Raw genomic sequence first — 14,580 nt, forward strand, 5'->3', positions numbered from 1 at the left:
CTTCTGAAGAAACATTTTCATTTGATATATCCAACTTCCGGGTTCTCAGACTGTCACTGTGACTTAGTCAGTCAACACTTCTAGTTAGGTTCACCAAATGTTCAGAAAAAACTCACTGGTTACTATTTATTAATACTGTAGCTTTGCATCTTGAAAGTGTATTTCATTGGTTTGTGAGCAGTGGTTGCCAAACTTGTATTACTTACCGCATCAGAGCAGCAGTTTAGAAAAGGGACAAGCGAGTTGGTTTTAGAATAGTTGATGAACACAATACATAGTTAAAATCAGTAAGGACTCCAGAGGTGGAGCTGCAGTACAGTCCAAAATTCAGATAGAGGAGCTACACTAACTGCTAGTGAGTCAGTATATAATGACAGTCATGGCTGTTGCTGTGCTTCCCCTATTTGAATTGCTCTGCAGCACACCCTCTGGAGCCTCCCCATTAAATACAATTTTGCATGTTTAACGAGTTGCTTTCAATCTCCTCATATTCTGCTAGTTGTTAGCCTAACCACGATACTGCTAGTTTATATGTATCATATAGAACTAGTATGGATGTTATCTCCTATTAAGCTCTGGGGACCAAATGTTACACCCTAACATTACTACAAGGACCCAGCTACTTTGGCTCATGGTTGTAAATGTTGGGTTCAAGTCACCATTGCAGTAGTTATTGTAATAAAAAAGCAAAAAAATATTCCTTTAGATTAGCGACAATATGGCACAGATTTGTTTTACAATACCCCTGCTGCAAACATGAAAGATTCTAAGTAGTTTAACATAAGTCTATACAGTGGCGTAACTATATATATTGCGCCCCCCCGCCAATTTTTTTCGGCGCCCCCCCCTTCGGCGCGCGCCCCCCCCGATATCCATTCCCATACCCATACCCATACCCATACCTGTCGCGCTGCTGCCCGGCCGCATCTGCGTCACTGCCCGTCACTCGCTCCCGGCGCCGGCTCCTGCTGATAATGATAAGTGACTCTTAGAAAATGGCTGCCAAAACTGTCTGCAATACGGGGGCAGCCATTTTCTAAGTGTCACTTTTCATTATCAGCAGGAGCCGGCGCCGGGAGCGAGTGACGGGCAGTGACCACAGATGCGGCCGGGCAGCAGCGCAGCGGGTAACTATAGCACCGCAGCCCCCCAGGCGCCCATAGTTACTCTGCGCCTCCCCGCCATGGCGGGGGCTGCGGTAGCTTAGTTACGCCAGTGAGTCTATATCATATTATGCTTAATAAATACTGTTTGGCCCTACACATACCTCTTCTTTGGCAATGCGCATTTCATCCTTGACCTCTGAGAAGACTGTTGGCTCGATAAAGAAGCCTTTCTTGCCCCATGGGCCACCCCCACATTCCAGCTTTGCTCCTTCTTTCTTTCCACTTTCAATTAATTCAAGAATTCGGTCATATTGTTCCTTGTCAATCTGTAATATAGAAATTAATTTTTTATGTTAAACCGAAAACTCACAGAACACCGATACATTATAGCATACACAAATACAGCCGTAAAGTGTGACCACAAATTTTAAAGTGCTATGGGTAACATTTTCTAAGGCTTCTAAAAATGTAAATAGGTGATGTTGTCCAGTGGCAAATGCAGGATTTTTAGAGGGGGGGGGGGTTTCCAAATGTAATCCAAATTTCCCAATGAAGTAAGTACAGGATTCTGGGGGAGCGATAATTGGTCTTTTTATACACTGGATACTGTATGGAATATTTAACAGTACAGATCGTCTATAGTTTAGGCTCTTTCAAACATTTAAAAAAGATAAATGGTCAGGAAAAGGTTAAACATATAATAAATACGGATCATCTGGATCTATTGATTCTTTAGCCATCTGAGTGGTCCCCAGGTTATTAAGGACGTCCAATTAAAACAAGCTACAGATGTCAGTAAATCTGCATTGGAAAATGTAGACAAGATATGGTGTACCGGGCACTGTGATGGACGACATAAAATGAGATCTGCTGCACATGCTCAGCTTAGTGCAGATCTCAACCATCACACATGTGCATTAACATTGAATTAGGAACTTTGTTTTAACAGTGAGATCAGCCTGTGTGTCCCCATGTTGTCCTGTTCATGTAGTCCCCATACAGTGAATCTGGGATGCATGGAAATAAATCTTTTTTTTTTTTGAAAGTGGAAATAAAGGTAAGCCATATAAATACAGTTTCTATCTACAGGAAAAAAAATTGTTTATCAGTGAACACATGCAAGTGTATGGAAAATAGAAACTTATAGTTCTTTCATACATAAATATGTTTAGATCATGTTTATTCTTGCTTTATGACAAGTTATCACAAAGCAAGAATAAACATGAACAACTATATTTAAAATGTGCACGGCAAGAATTCCAAATACAGGATATGTACTGAAACTATGTGGTATAATAGCTCTTTGCAAGCCTTTCTCCAAGTACAGTGCTTGAATTAACCATGCATATAATTTCTCTTTTATTCAATCTCAGGTTCCTGTTGTAATTTAACTTTTATTTGCTTAGAGTGTAATTTGAGTCAGTTTTCATAACGCAGAATGTAGACCAAATATAATGAAAATGGCTACAACATTTGTATGCTAGACTGAACAGCTATGTGTTTTGTGAGTACATGTAATGGAATGGCAGTCAAAGTAAGTCAATAAGGAGATTTTCTTAAGAAAATATATTTATAGCAGAATAAAACTGATTTATGCTTTTTACAGTCTGCATTTATTCAGTCTTCTGTGCATGGAGAATGTAACATTTCAGACACTTGGGATGTAATTTAATAATCTAGTATTATAATCTCATTGGATGTTGAAGGTGGTATAATTAAAAAAAATAACTGTGATAAAAAATCAAAGAGAATATTGTCTTGAAGATTCCGTATTGCATTGCAGCTTTCATATATGTTATGTGTTCGGTGGTATGCCCGGAAATCTTCCAGGCAGAGCTGCGCGCCTGCACTGCATTAGTGGGCTCTCCTGGAAAATTTCTGGGCAGGTGTGCGTAAGTGGTGTCTCCAGTGGTGCCCCCCCTCGACGCTCCCAACTCCATCCGGAGCTCAGATCTTCACCCCCCACGCCGCTGGTTCCTGCCACCACTCCCCGCCGCCAATCCCTGCCACAACTCGGGAAGTTCGGGGCTACTCGGGAGGGCTCGGATGTTTGTGTGTTCGAGAGTCCAAACACATGAATGCGCGAGTGCCCAAGAGCCAAAGCGCACAAACACCCGAGCTCTCCAGAGCTCCCCGAGTGGCCCCAAACTTCATTGAGCAGGTACAAACAGCCAGAGCCTTCTGTAGCAGCCCCAGGGGAGAAGGGACTGCTGCAAAAGCCGGCGGCTGCCCCTTCTGTGGTGGGTATTTTTGGGGCAGGAAAACCTACCACTCAAGGGGTTGAACACTAGAGGATTAATGTGTAGGGGCCAAAGATGCCCATTTCTTTGCATCCAAATGGACAAATTATTTTACATTAATTGGAAACAATGTTCACAATACTTTTGTTGACTAATTCAGTGGCAGAACTTGTGATAGGTTGGCCCAGGTGCAAAAATATAATTTGGGCCCCCTCCTCTATCCCAATCCAAGTTCACAATATGTAACACTGCAGTGGGTGACAGGGAGAGTCAGAGGGTGAAAGGAAGAGGCAGGGGAGGCAGCGTTTCACAGGGAGAAACAGTGGGTAGCAGGATAAGGGTGACAGCAGTGGGCCCCTTACTCCGCAGGGTCAGGGCCTACACTACCTGCTCAGCACAGCCTGCAAAGCAGGTAAGCGCTGGCCCCTGAAGGCGCTTCCTCCCCTCCTCTGAGACTGTAGCTGCCCCTTCCTCCCCTCCTCTGAGACTGTAGCTGCCGGCTGCCACAGCCTGCACCTGTCAAAGTATATGACAGGCAGCGACGCCAGCAGCAGGGCAGATACAGGTGCTGAACAAATGCTGGGGCATTTAATTAAATTTCGGCATCAGCTGTGTGACACTCTTGCCTACCGCCCAACTTGAAACGCACTCTCCCGCCACTCACGCTGCTGTGTGATGCTGCCCAGCTCCAGTCCTGCCCACGTCCAGGAAACACTGCAGAAGGCAGGACACAGTCAGTGTAGCCACGCTGGGAGACCTGTGTGACTGTAACAAAGGTGCGTGCCACTATAATAGACACTGGCTGACTTTAACACAGCATGCCCGGCACAGCACAGCTTCACATGACCGCCTGTGAGTTATTATGAGTGTAACCGTTCTGGACTGTGTATGTATATATGTGTGTGTGTGTGTGTGTGTATATATATATATATATATATATATATATATATATATATATATGTATGTACATATATACACACACAGACACACACATTAGGGGAGGTGGAAGGTTGCATTTTAAAAAGATGAAAGTGGGAATTGTGTGGACACTATGGGCATTATATGTAAGCAACACTATGGTTGACTGGGCATTGTGCATAACTGTCACTACTCCGGCCATAAAAGCATAAGCAATGCTGCTCTGGGCATTATGTGTAGGTGGCAATACTGTGTGCATCAGGTGTGACCTGCATTACTTTGGGCATTATGTGTAGGCGGCACTACTGTGGGCATTATGTGTAGGCAGCACTACTATGATCATTAGGTGTAACCGGCATTACTCTAGAAGTTATGTATAAATGGCATTACTGTGGACGTATTTCTCTGAGCATTATGTGTAAAAGGCACTACTACTAATAGAATTTTATATAAGGGGCACTACTGTGTGGCATAATGTGTGTAAAGGGTACAAATGCCTGATGTAACATAAATAATAAAAATAATTACTGTGTTTCTTAAAGGGAATAAGGGAAACTAATGTGTGGTATAGTGTGAATCAGTGGCACTACATGCAAATAAGGTTTCTACTGTGTGTGGTAATTTTAGAACACATTCCTTGTGAGAACACAGCTCCTTTTTTTAGTGGTGCTTTCCTCTAGCGTGAGCTCTATTATAAGGTATATTTTAGAGTTTGCAGGGAGGCGCCGAGCACCCTCGCACCAGCCCTGCTCAGGGTCCTTGATGCACTCTACATACTGCACCAATGGTAGTTCTGTCTCTGGACTAATTAAAATTGTAGACTTTAAAATCCCAGTGTATTTGCACATGACCACCATATTATTGTACACCAGAATGTAATGTATAAATGCTGGTGACTAATGAATCCCAGCAATATCTTGTTGAGCTTTTTAATGTACTTCTGTATACACACAAACCTCAATGTATTTTTATTGTTACTTTTATTTTGCACCCATACTCTCCCACTGTTTGAACAATCATCATTTTGCAGTATTTACCCTGTCAGTGATAAAGTATTGCCTGCAGTTCTCTACAACAGCTGCAACATGTCACAGAGAATGATGTTATACATCATATTTATTACTTGTGGTATTATTGCACTGTACTTATGTATACTTATGTATATTTAGTATAAGTTAATAAATAAAACCGTAAAATGAACACATTCTGCAGAAACCAAATATAAAATATGCTTTATACCGCTGGGAAAAAAGGGGATTTCTTTCAATGTTCACAATACAAAGAGGATTTTAGGCTTTAGATCTTTTTCTGTGGAAAGTGATAGTCTGATTAGACACCTACTGGAAAGAGGGCCAAAAAGTGCATTGATATTGCGCAAGCTGTACTGCTTGTTAAAATCTTATCAACAATGGTCTCAAAGTTCTGCTGTATAATCTCCTGCTCCTGCGATTTGGGGTTCTTGTTTTGTAATAAGATGTACACATCAGAATTCATTTTGGTAGCAATTCAAGCGGTATGTGTAATCATGTGGCCATGCCAGGGACTGAACACAACACCTTGGAGGCTTGCCAATAAGCAGTTACTTTCTTGCCCAAGTATAGAAAGCCTGGGAACCTGGCAAAAACACATACCACTGCTACAGCAGCGTTTACTTGAATGTATAATTATAATACCCTTAGGGCTGATTAGGCATAGCACCATTTGATTAAAACAAATGCAAAAGTCTAGCATTACAAAGTAGAAGTACGTGTAAGATATTTATTTAACAAGACATGTTTGCAAAATATAAATGCACAAGGCCTCCATGCTCTATGACAAGTAAAATGTATTGCAAAATATCTATCTATCTATCTATCTATCTCATACTGTACCTCCCAACAGTCACGATTTCAGCGGGATAGTCCCAATTATCAGGGCCTGTCCCGCTGTCCCTCCCGCGGCCGGCAGTGTCCCGCGGTGAGGGGGGGCTGTTGGGAGTCCCCCCTGTCGGCTGCTAAGCAGCGGGGAATAAACGCTGTGCGCATGCGCACAGCGTCTATTCCCACAGCCAGGGGGCTGGGGGCATGGCTAGAGGCTCACAGAGCCTCTGGGTCTTGCCCCCATAGCGTCAAAATGGGGGCGTGGCCTCGTGGGAGAGCCGTGTGTATAGGCCACGCCCCCAAAGTTAGGCCACACCTCCAAATTTCAAGAGCACAAGGGTAGAGAGAGAGGGAGGTACTGTGGGCTCAGATGAAATTTGAGGAAAAATGACTTTACAGAAAGGGTAGTGGATAACTGTCTTAGCCGCCCCTGAGAGGTGTTTGAGGCTAAGATAGAGGAGCAATTTAAACACACATGGGATTGTGTGTTTTTAAATTGCTTTGCTGTGTATTGTAAGGTGCATACACACGGTAAGAGTTTGGCTAACAATTTTGGCTATATAGTTAAAATTATATAAAAAGTTAGTCAAAATCTCAGTGTTTCCACAGCTTGCAATAAGGTCGGTATCTCAAGGAATAATAGACTATGCAGTCAAGGCAATTTTGTTTAAGTCGTTTGTAATGTAGTTGTCCATAGGCCAAATAGCACATTGTCAAATTCGCAAGTGCATGTAGCCAAAACTTAATGTAAGATATGAAAGTTTCATTGTTGCCCCTTCCACTCATGGCAAAAATCTGTGATTCACAGGTGTTTTGAGAGTGTAGTGGACAAATTAGTGTGATTTTAATGGAATAAAATCCTATTGGTCCCACCCCACTGACACGCAAAGCGTGGCTTTATAGGTACTCTGAAACCCCATCTGCAAGTGAAATTGGTGCTATCTGTGTTAAAGAAATCTGTTATGTGTGTGTGAATGCATATGTGTAAATGTGTGCAAATATCACATACTATGAAAAAAAGAAAATTACTATGTAGATATGCCAGTTTAAATGTGAACAACTCATATGGCAGGATCATCAAGTATAGTAAGATAAACAGTCATTTCCTATTTATATCTCGGCTTACTTACAGTATTATACAATATCTCTGGTTACCACTCTAAAGAGGAACATCACAAAGATAAATCACCATCTGAATATTACACACTTGTGTGTGTAAATGTTGGTGGCTGGTATTTTGGGTAATTTTTTATTAGAGCTTATTTAACATTTTAAGTAGACAAATATCAAGAATATTAGTCCTCTTCCACACAGTCCTACTCTCCCCCAGTCCTAGTCCTACTCTCCTCCAGTCCTACTCTCCTACCGCCCTACTCTCCTACCACCCTACTCTTCTCCAGTTCCCGAACCCACCCCATCTCCTCTTTATTACGGCATGTGGTAAGTAGACACTGACACAGGACCTGAGGTAACATGGTGCTTGATTCTTACCTGTTCACTAGGCTGCGTGTAATCACAACCTAGCCTAGAGAACAGGTAACGCCATCCGCCCAAACACCCGCTTCCCCATGGCAACCGAATCCCCTAGCATGTGAGGGGATGTGTATGCAAACACATCGTTTCGCATGTGGCCGAATGAATTTTTCTCCCCTCGGCAATAAAAGTCAGCCTAGACTGACTTATATTCCAGTCACTATCCGCTGAAGTCGGGGCGGGCGCTGACGCCATGTGATGTCAGCCGCCCACTCTGAACAGGCATCGCTTCACCTTGCCTGCGTTCTCAGAGGAAGACCCAGCATTTTTATGAAGAAGCTCATAAAATGCTGGGTGTTCCCCTGCTGCCACCCCCTGCCCATTCTGTCCCTCCTTTCCCAGAGTGAAAGGCTTGGAGAGTGTGAAATTCGCCAAAGTTGTTCGCTCCCGGGGTTTGCACATGTCCAGACCCCAAACAACAGGGATGGGCTGAATTCAGCCCATAACAAATGGGTCTGAATCGGTCCCATGGTACCATTTTGGAGGGGAAGATGTGCACAATTCTCTGGGAAAATGGCACCCATTTTATCTCTCAGTCTCTCTGTCCTTCTCAGCCCCTCTCGCAGTAGTTGGAGGTGGAAACGACGTATCTTAGATAGCACAGGTCTTGCATTATTACTGTAAGATAATACTGTTCTCATTTTAAATAAATGTAATCTAATTTTTTTATATATTTCCTATTTATATTCGCATACAATTATAAATCTTTAGAAAGTGATATTCCAGATTCTATTGTGTAGATGACATGATTGTATTGGTGAACAAAGTCTTTAGCATTTACCAATAATGCTCTGTTCTTTCTGTGCTCCAACTACAGTACTTTGTATAAACGCACATGCTACTAATTTATAGCTTAACATGTAGCGGAACTGAATAGACGGACTTGGACTTTGACATCTATTTTCATGGGAAATGAATTAAAAGATAAACAAATGGAAGAACAATTGTACAAACTGTGATTTCAAAAAGTTTTCTTTAAGAAAAATGCTTAATTAAATGAAACCCTGAGATGGTGAAAGTAGGATTAGGGCGGTACATGTGTAATTGTGAATCTTTTAATATATGCTCATCCATGTTGTACATAGGGAAATCATTGATCCCAAGTGTTGGCAACCATTGTTAAGTGAAAATAGCCACCACCTGAGATGCACTATCCTTTGATAAATAATAATAAAAAAAGCCAATTTAAGGAAAACTAGGGTTATCAACCCTCTGTAAACAGATCCATAAGGGTACATTTACTAAGATGGGAGTTCTATTGAAGATGGGATGTATCTACAGCAACCAATCAGAATCTACTTCTTATATAGCACCTTCTAGAAGATAATAGAATTTGAATGGTTGTCTATAGCAACATCCCATCTTCAATAGAACTCCCATCTTAGATAATAATGTTATCTTAGTGTATGAAGAAAAGGTAGGAATCTGATTATATATAGTCAAATAATCAGTTTAGTTGATATATCAAACACCAACCTGAGGACCTTGCACTGTTGCAGGTGAAAGAGGATCTCCCAAAATCCGCTTCTTGGCTTTCTCGACACATCTGCGCACAAATTCAGCGTAAATTGGTTCTTCCACAAACAGCCTAGAACCAGCAATGCAGCATTGGCCTTGATGATAGAATAGACCATGGTGGGTCTGCTCTAATGCATTGTCCACTGATGGGAGAAATAAAACCTGGATTAGTTAAGGGAATAGGTGGGAGTTTACTATTGGCAGTTTTATTACCATGGAGGATTATTTGCTGCTATAAGGTACACTATCTGCACTAAACCTATTGCAACTAGACATTCACTTTCAATTACATGCACTCAGGGCCTAGTTCATGTTTCCACACAATGTGAATATTCTTGCAACTGAGTGATTATTGTCAGACTGCACATGTGTTACACTCCCAGTGTGTGTGTAAAGGTACCTTTGCGATGCCACTGGCAGTAAGATTTTTAACAATGTCTGATTATCAAGTAGGGACCATTTGGTGAAAGAAACAGGGAAGGTTGAAAAAATGCAGGTGTGGGTGCCACATACATTTTTGGGGGCATGTACCTGCATTCAGCTGCAATCATGTATAAAGAGAAACGCCATGGCCAGTCTATTTGACCATAGTCTATGGTCCTTGTTACTGCATGGATGCTGCATATGTGTACACAGTTACTGAGAACTTTGTGATTACTTTTTTAATAATTTCTATGCAATGATTAGCATGTCCATAGCCTGAAAAATCGCAGCTGCGTATGCATGTGCGTACAAACTTGAAGTAGCCCCCGGTCTCAAATAAAAGATAGTTTTATATTGGTTATTATGATCTTAATAAATCGAGTAACTCATCTTCTCTTTTCAATAGGACTATTACTTATCATGCCAAATTCCCAATGGGGATGCTAAAAAATTATAGTGGTGTCTTCTCTGGGCCTTTCTTGTTCCCCTTATCTCAGATCTTTCCATTTTCCACTAGATTGTACAGTAAGTTCTCTCAGAGCAGGAACCGTCCTACACTGTGTTTTAAGACTACATTTATTTTGACAAACTTATATGTTCCTGTTTTATACAGATCCTGCTTTTCCCAATTTCCTTACAAGTCAGTATTCTAACAATATAAAAAAAATCCCTCGTATACACATACACCATTTTCTAAGCAATCTGACTAGATTGCGTAGAATGTAAGCACAGATCTCACCTTGTGTATGCCACGAGAGATTAATTATCTCCTGCTAACTATGTCATTGCATGCAGTCAAAATCTAGTCAAATTGCGTAGCAAGTGACTGCAAATCTCTCTTTGTGTACAGAATTCACTTCCTTATATCTCAGCTGTATTGTGTACTAAGAATTGTGTTATGTCTAGTTCTGTGTACCCTGTGCTGTTCTAATGTGTTCTATATGTACTGAGCTGACTGGTGCAATCACCATGTGGCGCCGCTGAATGGCTGCCTGGGTGCTGCACAGCTCAGTAATTATATGTTCCCCATGTCCGTGTCCCTCATTAGAGTACATCTAATATATATATATATATATATATATATATATCTGTACTGTTACTGGCTACCTATCTGGCTGTGCAATCACCATGTGACGCCTCTGAATGGCTGCCTGGGTGCTTCACAGCTCGGTAATTATATGTTCCCCATGTCCGTGTCCCTTTTATAGAGTACATCTAATATATATATGTATATATATATATATATATATATTCATATATATATATATATATATATATATATATATATATATATATATAATCACATGTGTGTCCGGCACTCCAATGTGCAATAAAGCATATAGCCACAGGTGCCTTCCTCAAACAAATCTAGAGTATGTGTACCCCCGTATCCAGGAGGAACAACAGACGGCACTCAATGGACTTTGTAGTGAAAAATCGGGTGTCTTTTTATTCAATCAACGTTTCAAAGCCCATGGCTTTTTCTTCAGGATGACACTTATGGGTTCTCTGCTATAAGTTACATTTTTTGCATTAACCATAGTAAATGTGCACTAAGGGGAATTTAATTAAATTACTGCAGCTAATTGATCCCCATGCAGAATTATTAATTTCATCCATGGTAACTGCCACTATCTGGGATTTTGTTTTACCTGCCCGCAGGCAGGAGATCCAAAATTCCTTTTAAGTGCCATGTTATTGCATCTGCAATCACAGAAACACATGATTCTGGGAACTTATCCCCGATACTGTGTGTTTTCACACAGCAGCAGGTAAATGTTACTGCATAAAAAAAAAAAAAAGGTTACTATTGAATTGGCCGAAATAAACATTGGGCAAAACTTTTGCTGAAAATATTTCCCGCGATCAATTGAATTTTTAACGTAAACCTATCTCTATCAATATTAGGCTTAATTCTGTTTTGCTAATGTGTTTGGACTCTAATAAATGCATAATGTACAATACTTATAGATACGGGTTTGAAAGTATTGGCGGCAATATTGTTGTGATCCTTTAAATTAATTTCAGAAAAAAAAGAGGAAGACAAATTAAAGCTACGTACAATCTGCATCTGCAAAAACGATGATTGGACTTTTTCCTCCAAGTTCCAGAGTAACTCTCTTCAGGTTACTCTTTCCAGCTGCTTCTTTTATTAGCTGTCCTACCTAGAACATAAAACAAGTGCTGTAAAAAATATAAACATACTCTAATTTTCATAAATTGACTAAAGAATAATGAGTCTTGCGATTGGCTGAGAGCACTCACAGCCAATCAGCGGCCGGCCTATCTTTGGAATTTCAAATTCTGCCTCTGCTGTCCGCAGTGTCTCTCCACTCAGAACTTCCCGGACACTGCGGACTGCTTGCTTCGACGCTGCACCCACAGCCCCCAGGAGCTTCTCGGTCCGATCTATCAATATCGGGCAAAATCAGCCCAAATCAGATAAGTGTATGGGCACCTTAATTGTCAACATTGAATTATAGAAGTGGTTCCCAAACTGTGTGCCGTGGCAACCTGGGATGTCTTGGGGGACTCGCAGGGGTGCCCTGGATTGGTGGTCCATGACCAATTAAAATCATTTTTAACCAATGTAATACGCAAATTTTGGACAAACAGAAGTGAATCCTGTCTGTTACCACATATAACTGACCCGAAGGATGAGATATAAACATAATTTATTTAACTTAATATATTTTTTCAGTTTTGTTTTTCCAAAAAGAAACTTTTGGCCATGGGGTGCCATTAGTTTTCAAATTATCATAAGCAGGTGTGCCATGATTTCAAAAGTTTGGGAAAACCTGATCTATAGTATGATCTGTGCAAGCTTCTTTAGTGTAAAATAAAAAACCAGAAAAACAGAAAAATAATGATACAGATAACAACAAATGATGCGCAGGGGAAGGCGAGGTGGTACCCTGTACCTGTCCCGGGCAGCATGAAGTGCCAGCGCCCGGGTGCTGTGGGTGCGGTGGCAGCGGGAACTGAAGGGTGCTGTGGGACCGTGTGGCATTCGCAGTGTCCGGGAACTGAAGCACAGACACTGCCGAAGGACTGCAGCGGCTGAGTTTGAAAATTCAAAAGATAGGGCGCTGATTGGCAGCCTATCTTTTGAATTTTCAAACTCAGCAGCCGCTGTCCGTCCACAGTGTCCGCTCTCAGCGCTTCAGTTTCCGGACACTGCAGCGCTGATGCTTCCCACTGCCCGGGTACGGACAGCGTGCCCAGAGGGTAACAATAGGGCCCATAGACCCCAGGCACCCCATTGCGGGGTCTGCAGCACTATAGTTACGTCACTGAGGTCCACCCCTGTAATTTTGACCTGCACCAAGCTCATGAGCCAGCACTGATTCAGCAAAATACAGGGCAAAAAATATGTAGGATTCTCCCATATTTCCATCAACCAAGACAGGGCTCGATAGGAGCACCATGGCTCTCTCAGCCAATGGTATCCTATAAAAATAATTTCCCTGGGGTAGATCCATGTGTCTTACTCTGAAAGGAATGAGATGCCCACTGTCAGCATTGTAAATGCCGAAAAATACCACTTGGTGCATTTTGCTGCACCAAAAAAACTTGCAGCTACTTTTTTGCATTTTCATTCACTCCATCCAAGCATGACCTCCTATATAAGCACTTGAACAGAAGTGTAACTATAGAGGGTGCACTTGCTATGGGGCCCGGTGGGTTGGGGGCCCGCGGGCCCAGCAAGCTACCCCCTGCACCACTTCTAGGGTTAACACCGTTGCGGGCCCAGGGAGACCTGTCAACTGCGGCTCCAGGGACACTACCTGGCCATGGCTCCGGGACACTTCATGGCCACGGCTCTGGGGACACTTCCGGGTGCGGGGTCACTTCATGGCCACAGCTCTGTGGACACTTTGGGTGCGGGGACACTTCATGGCCGCAGCTCTGGGGATACTTCATGGCCGCGGCTCTGGGGACACTTCCAGGTGCGGGGACACTACCTGGCCGCGGTTCTGGACTGGAGTTACATCATGTACGCGGCTCCAGTAGCCACCCTCTACGAGCAGCAGCCCAATGCCTACCAACACATTCTGCAGGCAGCAAGGCCCCAACTAGGAGAAGCAGTGAGCTGTCAGCAGTGGCAAAAGACAGGGCCCCTGACCAGGAGCAGGGAGCATGAGAAGACAAGCCAACCAAGGGTAAGCTGCCCTTTGTTGTTTATTGTAGTTCTGGGAGTAGTGGCTCCCTGGAGTCACTCCCTGTACAAAGTGAAGTCAGTGTTCCCTGGCACATGGGTTTATATAAGTATACAGTATATAAAAGGACATATGTAAGTATGAGGAAGGCAGTGTATGGACATATGTATGTATGTATGTATGTATGTATGTATGTTTGTATGTATGTATGTATGTACGTACGTACGTACGTACGTACGTACGAGGGAGGCAGTTTATGAACATATTTATGTATATCAATGTATATGTATATGTATATATGTGTGTGTATATGTATGTAGCTTCATATTGCTGGAAGATGAACAGTCTAAAGCAGGTCTGGAAACCTAATAATAATAATATTAATTTTATTCAATAATTTTATCAAATATAATTATATGTTTATGTCTATAATATAATTAACTATTTGGTGGCTTTTATTTATGTATGTAATCAGCATTGATTGACATTGCCGTATTAACTTTGTATTTTGTCTATGCACTACCCCCTAATTTTATTCTATATGTCTATTTGTCTATTTTTCTATCTTTCTATCTTTCTATTTTTATTTTATTTATTTTTATTTTTATTTATTTTTATTTTTATGTTTATTTTTATTTTCATTTTCATTTTTATTTTAAATTTTATTTTTATTTTATTTTATATTTTTTTATTTTATTTTTATTTTTATTTTTATTTATTTGTATTATTATTTTTTATTATTATTTTTATTTCTATTTTTATTTTTTTATTTTTTTTTATTTATTTTTTTTTATTATTATTTTTCCATATTTTATTATTATTA

At 41.3% G+C, this 14,580-nt stretch overlaps 1 protein-coding gene across 1 annotated transcript in view; it reads right to left on the bottom strand.

The window, feature by feature from the left end:
* Positions 1–14,580, bottom strand: part of ALDH1A1 (aldehyde dehydrogenase 1 family member A1) — a 78,636-nt gene that overhangs the window by 18,457 nt on the left and 45,599 nt on the right. Inside the window, exons 8-10 of the mRNA XM_083186097.1 lie at positions 11,660–11,762; positions 9,133–9,317; positions 1,268–1,432 (exon numbers count right to left, since the gene is read on the bottom strand). Coding sequence (XP_083042223.1) covers positions 1,268–1,432; positions 9,133–9,317; positions 11,660–11,762 — 453 coding nt within the window. The remainder of the gene's footprint in view (positions 1–1,267; positions 1,433–9,132; positions 9,318–11,659; positions 11,763–14,580) is intronic.

This window comes from Crinia signifera, chromosome 1 (genome assembly GCF_055691185.1).
Source record: "Crinia signifera chromosome 1, ASM5569118v1, whole genome shotgun sequence".
In the NCBI taxonomy this organism is placed as follows: domain Eukaryota; kingdom Metazoa; phylum Chordata; class Amphibia; order Anura; family Myobatrachidae; genus Crinia; species Crinia signifera.